The sequence below is a fragment of the Saccopteryx leptura genome, chromosome 3 (genome assembly GCF_036850995.1).
Source record: "Saccopteryx leptura isolate mSacLep1 chromosome 3, mSacLep1_pri_phased_curated, whole genome shotgun sequence".
In the NCBI taxonomy this organism is placed as follows: Eukaryota; Metazoa; Chordata; class Mammalia; order Chiroptera; family Emballonuridae; genus Saccopteryx; species Saccopteryx leptura.
In genome coordinates, this window is record NC_089505.1 from 371,691,996 (window position 1) to 371,705,035 (window position 13,040).

Sequence of the window (13,040 nt, forward strand, 5' to 3'; positions counted from 1 at the left end):
CCTGGCTTAGCACCTGAGGCTACCATAATTGGGATGGATGAAGGGGTGGGTGACTGGGATTCACTTGCCCCTACCATGGGCTGGGGGACCACAAGCACCCGCACTCTGGTAGCAGCTTTCCATGTGAAATGCGTATGTAATGTGGCATTCAGAGTGCTGTGTCTGAGCACTGTTCTCCTTACATACCTCGATTCGTGTGATCCTTGCAGCCCCTGGAGTGGGTACTATTACTGTCCTCATTTTCACAGATGAGGAAGTGGAGGCACAGACCAACATCAGTGTGCAGCAGGGAGAAGCAGAACTGCTCCAGAGCCTGGACCCTTAACCACCATGTATGACACCTCTCAAAAGAAAAGCCCAACATTTAAATGACAGGAGCTCCAGAAACAAAGGAGAGGGGAGAAACCCACAGAAAAACAAATAAAGAAAATGATATAGAACTGAAGGATGGGGATCTCTGGACAATCAATGAAAGAGGGTCTGCATCAAGACATGTGGTTGAGGATTTCCAAAGCAGCGGGGTGAGGAGAAGATGGAGAGAGAGAGAGAGAATAGACAGAGGGTCAGAACCCAGAAAGGCACACAGCTCTTGGGACTAGAATATGATACCTTTCATGTCTTAGAATGAAATGACTCTTCACTTAGCCAAACACAGGTACCTGGTCACACCGATGAGCAGAGGTGAGGGTACTATTAGAACAAACAGGCAGACTCAATTTTCCATGCATCCCCTCCCAGAAAACATGGAATATGTTCTTCCTCAAACAGGCAAGCAAGGTACCAAGACCAGAGGAGCTCCAGGGTGCTGGCGAGAGGGTAGCCATGCCGACAGCTGGGCCAGCTTGACTCAGTGGCCCAGGAACAAGCAGCCTGGGGCGCAGAGCGGGCATGGTGGGGACTCTAAGAGAAGAGGAAGTGGAGCAGTCATTTACGCAACAAACCCCAAATACTGAGAGAAGGTTTACCCTCCTGCAGGAGAATGTCCGGATGAATTGAGACATGAATAGAAAATAAGTAAACCCAAAAGAAAGGGCAGTTATTAACTCCAGGGAAAACAAAAAAGCGGTGTAAGAAAGCAAGTATAATCCTCGAACACCTTGTTTTTTGCTAAGACCAGTGGTAGTGAAGCAGTAATAATACTCATCACACTGGGATGATACTGGTGCAGGGGATTGAGGCCAGTGAGCTCCCCCTTCCTCCCAGAAAACACCAGCAGGGGACACCTAATGCTGAAAAACAGGTAACGTTGGAAAAGCAATAAGAAGCAGTAAAATTATGTGCGTGGTTCTGTGAAACATGGATTTTAAATGAAGAAACAGCTAAGAGTGAATTTGGAAAGGATCAGGTATGGAGACTGCATTGACTATTTATTTAATATTGGCCTAAAAAATCCATTCCACTTTTTAAAAACAATATGCATATAACTTTGAAAAGATAAAAGTTAAAATGAAAACTCCAAACACAGGCTTGATTAAACGAAGCAATGGTCGCATGTAGAATTCTGAGTTCAGTTTAATCACTGGCACAATGTGTTACACATTTGACATCAAACTGTTTAAGATGATGTGAATCAGACAGCTTAGCATCACGATTTTCAACTAGGTGTGTAAATTATTTTAGATTTGTAATTCTACATGGAAAGGTGTGAGCATTTGAATACTTTTGTAGAGTGTTGAAATGTCTATAACTTAGGATTCACTCTATTTGCACACTTAATTTATTTACTATGCCTCAGTAAGTTTGTTTTGTCTTGCGTTTGGTTAGGGTGATATGGTAGGTGGAGTAATGGACCCCTCCGCCGCCCCCCCCTCCCCGAACCCAAAGATGTCCCTGCCCTAATCCCCAGAACCTGTAAATGTTACTTTCCATGGCAAAAGGACCTTAAGATGGGGAGATTTTCCTGGATTATCCAGGTGAATGAAACCTAATTACATAAAGCTTTTCTGGCTGCAGAAAACCAGACAGATGGTTCATGAGAAAGACTCAACCCACTGTGGCTGGCTTGGAGGATGGAGGATGGGGCCATGAGCCAAGGGATGTAGTAGACTCTAGAAGCTGAGAACGGGCTTCAGGTTACAGCAGGCCAGAAAAGGGGGACCTTGGCCCTACCACCACAAGGAAATGAATTCCTGCCCAGCGCCCAGCACCATACCTGACACCACAAGCCAAAAACCAACCTGAAGCAGCAGGAACTGGACTCTCCCTTAGAAACTCCAGAAAGAAATGCAGCTGGCTAACAATACCCTGATTTTAGTCTGGTGAGACCTGGACCAGACTTCCGACCCTACAGAACTATAATAAATTAGTTGTTTTAAGCCACTGATTATGTGGGAAATTCTTCAAGCAGCAATAGACAACTGATGCTATGGTCAGCTTTCTTGGTTTGGCATTTGAAATGCTTAAACAGAGCCCCGAATGCACTAAATTTATACATGCAATTGAAAATGTTTTAAGAGTGTGTACATTTGCAAAGAACTGAGTCTAGGGTAATGGGGGGGAGGGGAGATGGTAGGCAGGACCTGGGGAGGCAGCTGCCTCAAAGGAGGTGAGGGAGGTCACTGGGGGCAGTGAGCTCAGAGGGGGCACAGTGAGGAGCAGGGAGGACACCTGACCTGACCCCGCCAGGCCAGACAAAGTGGGAGAAAAAAAGAAGTCTTTGGGAGGGACTGCAGGGGCTGGAAGGGTGTCCCCAGAAGAGGTGGCAGTCTCAGCCTCAGAGCAGTGCAAAGACAGGGCGGAGGTTGGATGGGGATGCTGGGAATGGGGGGCCCCGTGGAGTGTCAGTGTTGTCCACCTCTCTCTCCAGGGCATGGCCCTGCTCAGTACCCGGCACCGTGTGTGATACCTGCCGGCACCTCACCACTGACTTGAGGTGGGAGTTCCTTGTGTGGGCCTGTAGTACCCCCCCCGCAATTGTGGCTCCCTGCAAAGTGCCCCCCCCCCCCGTTTGGAGGGCTCAGTCACTGGCCAGACATCTTGGGGTGGAATGGATGGGACTCTTGGGCAGCAAAGGGAGGAGGCAGAAAGGAATGGTGAGTTGTGGAGCCAGGCTGGGGGAGGGATCCTGGTCCTAAGGATGTGTGCAGCCTAACGTGCTTCCCAGCTGGCTAATGGGCCCAACCCCACTCCCTCACCCCTGTGCCAGGACCTCTCAGCAGCTGTGCAAAGCAGATGGGAGGTCCCTCACTAGCAGGCGTTGGGTCCTCAGCCCCCAGGCACGTGGGCAGGAGGCAGCCCCGGTCCTTGGACCCTCAGTGCTTGGCTTCCCCACGTAGGCCATCAGGTGCGGGTCACAGCTGAGCTCCACGGTACTTGAGGAAGCTGCTCTCCAAGAAGGAAGCCAGCTTAGTCCTGTCGTCCTGCAGGGCCAGAGGGTGACATTAGGTATGGGGTGTGGCCCAGACTTCCTGCTCCCAACCTGGGCACGCCCCGGCTTGCACACCTCGTGGACGAAGCCGTAGTGCACGAGCTCCACCGCGAGGTCCTGAGCGCTGTCGGCTGTGGCGGAGGCGCAGGGGGCGGGGCCAGGTGTGAGGCCACCGCGCCCCCTGAGTCCCCCCAGGGCCCGGGGTCCCCCTTCCAGACCCCTGCCCAGCCTACTTGGGAGCAGGTCATAAGTGAGCTGCCGGTGCAGCCGGTCCTCCAGCACCAGAAGCAGAGTGAGCTGAGGGGGCGGGAGAGGAAGGTTGGCTCTGCAGGGGGCCGCCCCCCAGCCCCGTCCCCACCGCCCCCTCCCTGCCCCGGCCTTGGGCCCCCGCTCACATGCCAGCGTGCCTTGTCCTCGCTTCTCTCCAGGTTACACTGCATCTGGATCACCTGGGGGGGGGGGCCAAGGTCACCCACAAAGGCTCATACTCAGCCACTGAGGAGCAAGAGCAGATGCTCCTCAAAGGGGCCCAGAGGGACAGGAAGGACCAGAAATGGGGACAATCTCCAAGGGCAGCCTAGGAAAGCACTCTCATTAAAGGATGAAGGAGTTTTCACGGGTGGAGAGAGCACCTGAACAAAGAGGGAGCTGTGGGAAGCAGCAGAAGGCAGAGGTCAGCGGGGCTATGGCAGAGCAGTGGCCCAGGACAATGGGAGGACCCGGCCTCAGAGGGGCGGGGCTGGGTGGGTGGGCTGAGGACCCCATGATTTCTGTGGGCAGCTCTGGCTGTGAGGGCATGAACTGTGGCTGTGGTGTGGAGGGGAGCCAGGAGGAAGGAAGGAGGCAGGGAGCATCCAGGTGGAGACTGGAGGTGCCCTGGCCCAGGCAGTGACACTGAGCTACACCCAAGGACAAATCCAGAGCCTCTGGAACCTCGTGGGCGTGGACATGGAAAAGGGGACAGGAAGGCCCTGGCCAGGAGGGACCCAGGAGGGAGCCTGCAAGAGGAGAGGCTGGGGAAACACAACGAGGGGCGCAGGGGAGGCAGGGGCCTTGGAGGAGATACCAGGGCACAAATCTCAGGGAGTCAGCAAGCCGAGGCAGTGAGGTCAGAGAGGGCCGGGGCAGGTGGGGTTCCCAGAGGGGGTCAGAGAGGGCCAGGGGCAGGTGGGATTCCCAGAGGGGGTCAGAGAGGGCCAGGGGCAGGTGGGGTTCCCAGAGGGGGTCAGAGAGGGCTGGGGCAGGTGGGATTCCCAGAGGAGGTCAGAGAGGGCCAGGGGCAGGTGGGATTCCCAGAGGGGGTCAGAGAGGGCCGGGGCAGGTGGGGTTCCCAGAGGGGGTCAGAGAGGGCCGGGGCAGGTGGGATTCCCAGAGGGGGTCAGAGAGGGCCGGGGCAGGTGGGATTCCCAGAGGGGGTCAGAGAGGGCCAGGGGCAGGTGGGGTTCCCAGAGGGGGTCAGAGAGGGCCAGGAGCAGGTGGGATTCCCAGAGGGGCTCAGAGAGGGCCAGAGGCAGGTGGGATTCCCAGAGGGGGTCAGAGAGGGCCGGGGGCAGGTGGGATTCCCAGAGGGGGTCAGAGAGGGCCAGAGGCAGGTGGGATTCCCAGAGGGGGTCAGAGAGGGCCGGGGCAGGTTGGGTTCCCAGAGGGGGTCAGAGAGGGCCGGGGCAGGTGGGGTTCCCAGAGGGGGTCAGAGAGGGCCGGGGCAGGTTGGGTTCCCAGAGGGGGTCAGAGAGGGCCGGGGCAGGTGGATTCCCAGAGGGGGTCAGAGAGGGCCAGGGGCAGGTGGGGTTCCCAGAGGGGGTCAGAGAGGGCCGGGGCAGGTTGGGTTCCCAGAGGGGGTCAGAGAGGGCCGGGGCAGGTGGGATTCCCAGAGGGGGTCAGAGAGGGCCGGGGCAGGTGGGGTTCCCAGAGAGGGTCAGAGAGGGCCAGGGGCAGGTGGGATTCCCAGAGGGGGTCAGAGAGGGCCAGGGGCAGGTGGGGTTCCCAGAGGGGGTCAGAGAGGGCCAGGGGCAGGTGGGGTTCCCAGAGGGGGTCAGAGAGGGCCAGGGGCAGGTGGGGTTCCCAGAGGGGGTCAGAGAGGGCTGGGGGCAGGTGGGGTTCCCAGAGGGGGTCAGAGAGGGCCAGGGGCAGGTGGGGTTCCCAGAGGGGGTCAGAGAGGGCCAGGGGCAGGTGGGGTTCCCAGAGGGGGTCAGAGAGGGCCGGGGCAGGTTGGGTTCCCAGAGGGGGTCAGAGAGGGCCGGGGCAGGTGGGGTTCCCAGAGGGGGTCAGAGAGGGCCGGGGCAGGTGGGGTTCCCAGAGGGGGTCAGAGAGGGCCGGGGCAGGTGGATTCCCAGAGGGGGTCAGAGAGGGCCAGGGGCAGGTGGGGTTCCCAGAGGGGGTCAGAGAGGGCCAGGGGCAGGTGGGGTTCCCAGAGGGGGTCAGAGAGGGCCAGGGGCAGGTGGGGTTCCCAGAGGGGGTCAGAGAGGGCCAGGGGCAGGTGGGATTCCCAGAGGGGGTCAGAGAGGGCCAGGGGCAGGTGGGGTTCCCAGAGGGGGTCAGAGAGGGCCAGGGGCAGGTGGGGTTCCCAGAGGGGGTCAGAGAGGGCCAGGGGCAGGTGGGGTTCCCAGAGGGGGTCAGAGAGGGCCGGGGCAGGTTGGGTTCCCAGAGGGGGTCAGAGAGGGCCGGGGCAGGTGGGGTTCCCAGAGGGGGTCAGAGAGGGCCGGGGCAGGTTGGGTTCCCAGAGGGGGTCAGAGAGGGCCGGGGCAGGTGGATTCCCAGAGGGGGTCAGAGAGGGCCAGGGGCAGGTGGGGTTCCCAGAGGGGGTCAGAGAGGGCCAGGGGCAGGTGGGATTCCCAGAGGGGGTCAGAGAGGGCCAGGGGCAGGTGGGGTTCCCAGAGGGGGTCAGAGAGGGCCAGGGGCAGGTGGGGTTCCCAGAGGGGGTCAGAGAGGGCCGGGGGCAGGTGGGGTTCCCAGAGGGGGTCAGAGAGGGCTGGGGGCAGGTGGGGTTCCCAGAGGGGGTCAGAGAGGGCCAGGGGCAGGTGGGGTTCCCAGAGGGGGTCAGAGAGGGCCAGGGGCAGGTGGGGTTCCCAGAGGGGGTCAGAGAGGGCCGGGGCAGGTTGGGTTCCCAGAGGGGGTCAGAGAGGGCCGGGGCAGGTGGGGTTCCCAGAGGGGGTCAGAGAGGGCCGGGGCAGGTTGGGTTCCCAGAGGGGGTCAGAGAGGGCCGGGGCAGGTGGATTCCCAGAGGGGGTCAGAGAGGGCCAGGGGCAGGTGGGGTTCCCAGAGGGGGTCAGAGAGGGCCAGGGGCAGGTGGGATTCCCAGAGGGGGTCAGAGAGGGCCAGGGGCAGGTGGAATTCCCAGAGGGGGTCAGAGAGGGCCAGGGGCAGGTGGGATTCCCAGAGGAAAGCTCTTGGGGCTGGTAGGATCAAGGGAGCAGCTTGTATGGGGACAGGAAGCAAGGGGGAGCGGAGGGGGGTTTGCAGGGTGCAAGGAATCTCTGGGAAAGGGGGCGTGCCAGCTTCTCTAACAGCCCCCAACCCCCACGGAGATGTTAGCCAGGATCTGGTCTCTGGCAGCTTGGAGGAGAGCTGGGCTGGGGGGGGGTGTCTCAAAGCCCAAGCGTGTGAAGGACACCCCACTGGGAAGGTGGGGGGACTCACCTTTCTGGTCTCCGAATCAAAGGGTTCTGGTGTAGGAGTCTTGGCCTTCTGGGCCTCCTCTGGGGGTGGGGCCAGCACACGGGGCAGCCCCAGCGGTCGAGCAGCAGCAAAGTTCATCAGTGGGTAGATCCCGTTTCTGGGGACACAGCAGGGATAGCCAGGGGCTCAGGCCTGGCAGCCGCCTGTTCCTCAGCCTCACACCAGCTCTCACCTGACATCCTCCAGGAATTTGTCCAGCTCCAAGCAGGAGACCTCTGAGTACCTGGCACAGGCGTAAGAAGCACATGAGGGTGGCTGGCCGGCCTGCCAGGGGGGCAGGACTAAGTGGGGGCTGGCCAGGTGGAAAAGGGAAGCCTCGGGGCACCTGCCACTCACCGCCACTGCAGGGGGGGCTGGTGGGGCCGGGGGATCTCTGCCAGGACTGCGTGCAGGTCCATCAGCTTGGTCTTCTCCTCCACCATGTTCTCAGGCATGAGGTCTGCAGGCCACAGGAACACTCAGGGTGCAGAGCCTGAGCCGCGGGTCCCTTCTTCCTCCCGATCCCAGGCCCCTGACACCCCCACCCCAGACCGCCTGCCCCTCACACTGGTGCTGGATGAAGCAATGAGCCGCCAGGAGCTTCAGCGAGTGCACCTCGAAGAGCACGCGGTGGAAGAGGAGGTTGTGGGCAGAGGGTCGGTGGGCAGGGTCACGTGCCAGGCAGGAGAGAATGAACTCCTGGGGGCGTGGAAAGGAAAGGCCACCGTTCGTGGAGTCTCTTTGCTCTGGCCCCACAGTGGGAGGACAGGAAGCCCTGAAGTCCCCAGGCCCCAAGGGGTCGAACCTCCCGTGGAGCCTTCCTTCAGGAATTTGCACAGGGAGAGGCATCCTGTTAGCAGCCAGAACAGAACAGTCAGGCCCTGGGCCCAAACTTCCCTCAAATGTCACGAAAATCCAGGGAGGAGGGGAGTTAGGTGCTGTCATCCTCGATTCACAGAGGAAGTCTGCACAGAGTGTCATCAGATCATGCTCATGTGGCCCTGCAAGAGCCCACCTACCACCGCCTGCCTCTCCTCTGGTTGCTTCAGCTAAGGCCTAGCTCCTAAGGTAACCTTGAGGGGTCCTTGTCCCCGGCCCCCATCGTGCCCTACACAGCTCCTCCTGTCTATCCTGGCTCCACCTCCCCATCAGCCCCATCCCGGCCCCAGAGCTTCCCTCCCCCATCCTCAGAGGCCACGTGGTTAAGCCAGAGAGTCCCCAGACTCTGGCCAGAAAGGCTGTGGATGCATCCCATACTCCCTTTGCCCCTCCCATCTTCCCCCACCCCCGTCACCTGGGGCCACATCACCACTAGCCTGTCCCCTGATAGCTTAAAGCAGAGGTCGGGAAGCTTTTTGGCTGAGAGAGCCATGAACGCCACATATTATATTTTAAAATGTAATTCCGTGAGAGCCATACAACGACCCATGTACGTTATGCATTATCCAATAAAAATTTGATGTCCCGGAGGCAACCATGAACATGAGCGGTAGGAAATGAATGGATTGTAATACATGAGAATGTTTTATATTTTTAACATTATTATTTTTTATTAAAGATTTGTCTGCAAGCCAGATGCAGCCATCAAAAGAGCCACATCTGGCTCGCGAGCCATAGGTTCCTGACCCCTGCCATAAAGCAAGGACATGGAGTCAGGTAGACCTGGTGCAAACACTGGCTTCACTACTCACTCTAGAGCAGGGGTCCCCAAACTACGGCCCGCCCGCCCGGGGGCCGCATGCGGCCCCCTGAGGCCATTTATCCGGCCCCCGCCGCACTTCCGGAAGGGGCACCTCTTTCATTGGTGATCAGTGAGAGGAGCATAGTTCCCATTGAAATACTGGTCAGCTTTTTGATTTAAATTTATTTGTTCTTTATTTTAAATATTGTATTTGTTCCCTTTTTGTTTTTTTGCTTTAAAATAAGATATGTGCAGTGTGCATAGGAATTTGTTCATAGATTTTTTTATAGTCCAGCCCTCCAATGGTCTGAGGGACAGTGAACTGGCCCCCTGTGTAAAAAGTTTGCGGACCCCTGCTCTAGAGCCTTGGATAAGTACTTAGCCTCTCTGAGCCTCGGTTTCTTTCTTTCTTTCTTTCTTTTTTTTTTTTACAGAGACAGAGAGTGAGAGAGAGGGATAGATAGGGACAGACAGGAACAAAGAGATGAGAAGCATCAATCATTAGTTTTTCATTGCGCGTTGCGACACCTTATTCATTGACTGCTTTCTCATATGTGCCTTGACCATGGACCTACAGCAGACTGAGTAACCCCTTGCTTGAGCCAGCGACCTTGGGTCCAAGCTGGTGAGCTTTGCTCAAACCAGATGAGCCCACATTCAAGCTGGTGACCTCAGGGCCTCAAACCTGGGTCATCTGCATCCCAGTCCAACGCTCTATCCACTGTGCCATTGCCTGGTCAGGCTCTTCTTCTTCTTTTTTTTTTTTTTTAGAGAGAGACAGACATGAAGGGAGACAGATGAGAAGCATCAACTCGTAGTTGCAGCAGCTTAGTTGTTCATTGATTGCTTCTCACATGTACCTTGACTGGGGGGCTACAGCAGAGCCAGGACCCCTTGCTCAAGCCAGTGAGCTTGGGCTTCAAGCCAGCGACCTTTAGGCTCAAGCCAGTGACCATGGGATCATGTCTATGACCTCATTCAAGCCAGTGACCTCAGGGTTTTGAACCTGGGACCTCAGTGTCCCAGGTCGATACCCTATCCACTGTGCCACCACCAGTCAGGCAGCCTTGGTTTCTTTATCTATAAAATGGGCATCACAATAGTGCCCGCACACTATGTCTCCAGTTTCCCTGACCTGAGAGATGTGCCCGTAGTGTGTTCAGGCCTAGAACTCAACACGCACTTCAGGTGAGGCCCTCCTGGTACTGGACCTAGTGGGGTCACTGTACATGCCTCAGCAGCAACTTCAGGCTGCACCTCCAGGCCTGTTCAAAACACCTCACCTCACCAGCCCTACCTAGAGGAGTAGACAAGCTGCTTACCCGCATGTTGGGGTCACTCAGCGAATGCCTGGCACGAGCAATGGCCTCCTCTGTGACCCGGGTGTCTCCATTGGCTTGTATCTCCAGCACAGCCATCTGAGGGCAGGGCCAGGTCAGGCACCCGGAGGGACAGCACAGGTGTGATGTGGGAGGATAAGTGGGAGGAGGCCAGGACACGGTGGGACCAGTACCTCCAGGGCGCACATTCCAAAGGAGAAGATGTCCACAGCGGTGCGGTCGGCAACTTCTGAAAGAGGGACCAAGAGGGACGACGAGTCAGGGGAGCCAGGGCGGGTGGGGCGGAGGCCGTGCTGGGAGCGGGGGCCCCCTAGACTCACCTCCATACTCCGGCGGGAAGAAGTGCAGGTTCCGCGGTTCCTCGCGCTCGGTGTGGATGGGGCTTCGGAGATCGTCCGGGAGCGCTAGCGGAAGGGCGAGGATAAGCGGACCAGCCCTCTCCTCGGCCCTCCAGCACCCCCACCCCGCCCAGGGTCACCACACACCATTTGAGAAGATGCGGTGCCACACTGCGCAGGGCACAGGGGAGAAAGAAAGCGGGGTCAATATGATGGGGCGCCCGGTGTCCTCTTCCCTCGGTTCCCGCTGGTCCCCCGCCCCGCCCCGCTCCCGTCCCGCCCGCACCGGAGCCGATCTTGATGAGGCCGTTATGCTGTATGAAGATGGTGTCGCTAGTCAGGTTCCCGTGGATGATGGGGGGGCTGCAGGCGTGCAGAAAGCTGCGGGCGAGGGGGAGGGGTACAGCAGTCGGAGCCGGGTCAGGGGGCGCCGGGTCAGGGGGCGCGGGCGCGCGGGCCAGCCCAGACCCTCACCTGAGCGCAGACAGGATCTGCGTGCACCAACGCTTCCAGGCCTGGCGGCGGACGCACTCCGTCGGACCCGCGGGGAGAGGCGGCTGGGTCTGTGGTGCCCCCATCGCGCCCCCGCCCCGGCTCAACCCTGCTCCTGTCCCTGAGGCCGCCCCGTGCCCCGTGCCCCGCACCGTCTCTGTCCCGGGTGGCGCCCCGACCCCATCCTGTCCTCGACGCCGCCCCTGCCCACTCCCCATACCCGGGCGTTCATGGCCTTGTGGTTCTTCTTGGTCTTTTTGAGAAACTGCTTGAGGCTGCCCGAGGACACGTACTCTGTGATGAAGATGACCTGTGGGGCGGACGGGCTCTCGGGCTCCGCCAACTGCGGGAGTGTGTGTCCACTGCCGCCCCACCCGCGGGCCCCTCGCCCGCCCCAGCTGTGCCTGCGCTCACCCTCGCGCGGGCCTCCGAGGCATCCAGCCAGTACTTGTGCAGCTTGACGATGTTGGGGTGGTCAACCAGCACCAGCTGCTCAAACATGGTCTGGATCTTCTCCTGGGAAGTGTGTGTGTGTGGGGGGGGGGTGCGGTCACGAGGTGGTCACAGGAGGTGTGTGTGTTGGGGGGGGGTCGATGTCGCAGGCCTCACCTCATGCGCGGAGAAGGCCTTTCTGTCGCTGAAATGCAACTCGTTCCAGACCACCTCCACCCCCTCCTCCGTGTCCATGGCCAAGAAGGTGCTCTGGACGCCGGGCATGTTCCCCTGGTTCACCTGGCGGTGGGGATGGGGATATGAGTGCGCTGGGAAGTGTCAGCGGAGGCAGTGGGGTCGTGATCTCTGCCCACACCCTTTCCACGGGCCCAAGCCCGCGATGAAGGCCCCAGCCCGCGCTGGGGTGGGGGTGGGGGGGAGCTGAGTGCACCCAGGGGCTGGGCCGAAGCGTTTGGAGCAGGTATCAGGGGGTTGAAGATGGTCCCTAGGGGGCTAATGGCTGGTCCCAGAGGCACGGGGAAATAGTCCTGCCAGACTGGTCCTTAGGGAACCAGGGCATGGGAACCAGGCCAAAGGGGGGCAAGAAGCGGGTCGCCCACTCGAGGCCGCAGAGAAGTATCGGGCCTCCTGCATCCGGCGACCCACCCACCCGAGCCCGCAGTGCTCACCTGCTCCCGCCGCTTCTGCCAGCGGCCGCACGGGCTCTCCTCCAGGATGTCGCTCTCGTCTTCGCTCTCTTCCTCCCGCTCTCGCTCCCGGCCCCGCCTGGGCGCCGGCTCGGGGGCCGCCATGGCTCGGCGGGCCGAGGCCGCCGCGCTCCGTGAGACCGCCGCCGCCGCCGCTCCCCGCGCGCCCCGGCCCCGCGCACAGAAGCGCAGCGGAGAGCGGAGACGCCACCGCCTCGAGCCCCGACCCGCGCTCCTGGAAGTGGGTGGCGCGGGCGCGCGGCCGAGGAGGCGGATCCCGCCCGCCCCTCGGGAGCCGCCTCCTCGGGCTGAAGCCCGAGTGGAGATTCCCCGCGGAGTGGAGCTACCCCGCGGGCGGCCGAGCCCGCGCGGCGCTGGCAGGAGGCCCGGCTTAGCGGCCTCTGCGGCCCCGCCCCGGCGAGCCCCCGCCCTCGAGCCACGCCCGACACGAGGCCCCGCCCCGCACGAGCCTGCCCCCCGCCTAGGCCACGCCCAGCCGCGTTTTCGGCCCCTCTTTGAGATTCCCGTTCCAGCCGAGCTCCGGATCTTGATCCCCGGCCGACACGAAGCCCCCACTTCATATAAGGCCCCGCCCCGCGACCCCTGCATCGGCGAGTCCCCATCCTTGAGCCGGGCCAGACGTAAAATTCCACCCCATATAAGGTCCGCTCGAGCCCCAGGTCCCGCCCAACCCGGCCAAGGCCACACCTCCCACCTAGGTCTCACCTATCCGCGTTTACGGCCCCGCCCACGATCCACGCCCCAGGAGAGAGCCCCATCTTTGAGTCCCGCCTGACATCAAGCCCGGCTCCTAGGAGCTCCTCTCCTCTCAGGCCCTGCCCCAGAGTAGGCCACCCCTATCGGCATCGACATCCTCGCCTCCGAACCCCGCCTGCCATGAGGCCCCGCCCAAGGCCCCGCCCACTCGGGGGTGCCCGTGGAAGAAGCTGCGCTGTCCAGAGCCCGACCTCCGTCCTCTCCAGGCACGTGCTTGTCTAGCGGAGACCTCCCTACCAGCCTGAGTCGAGC

The 13,040-nt window shown here is 60.4% G+C and overlaps 1 protein-coding gene across 1 annotated transcript; it reads right to left on the reverse strand.

Moving 5' to 3' along the window:
* Positions 1 to 1,471: 1,471 nt before the first annotated feature.
* On the reverse strand, positions 1,472 to 12,402 carry NRBP2 (nuclear receptor binding protein 2). Its single transcript, XM_066379662.1, has 18 exons — positions 11,994 to 12,402; positions 11,482 to 11,604; positions 11,287 to 11,388; positions 11,093 to 11,182; positions 10,855 to 10,895; positions 10,667 to 10,761; positions 10,528 to 10,551; positions 10,363 to 10,446; positions 10,216 to 10,271; positions 10,025 to 10,120; positions 7,588 to 7,720; positions 7,379 to 7,481; positions 7,215 to 7,265; positions 7,004 to 7,139; positions 3,763 to 3,816; positions 3,601 to 3,664; positions 3,443 to 3,498; positions 1,472 to 3,359 (listed from the first exon to the last, which is right to left on the reverse strand). Exons 1-18 carry the CDS (start codon positions 12,114 to 12,116, stop codon positions 3,291 to 3,293), a joined length of 1,500 nt encoding a protein of 499 aa, XP_066235759.1. The 5' UTR covers positions 12,117 to 12,402; the 3' UTR covers positions 1,472 to 3,290.
* Between the last annotated feature and the right edge of the window lie 638 nt (positions 12,403 to 13,040).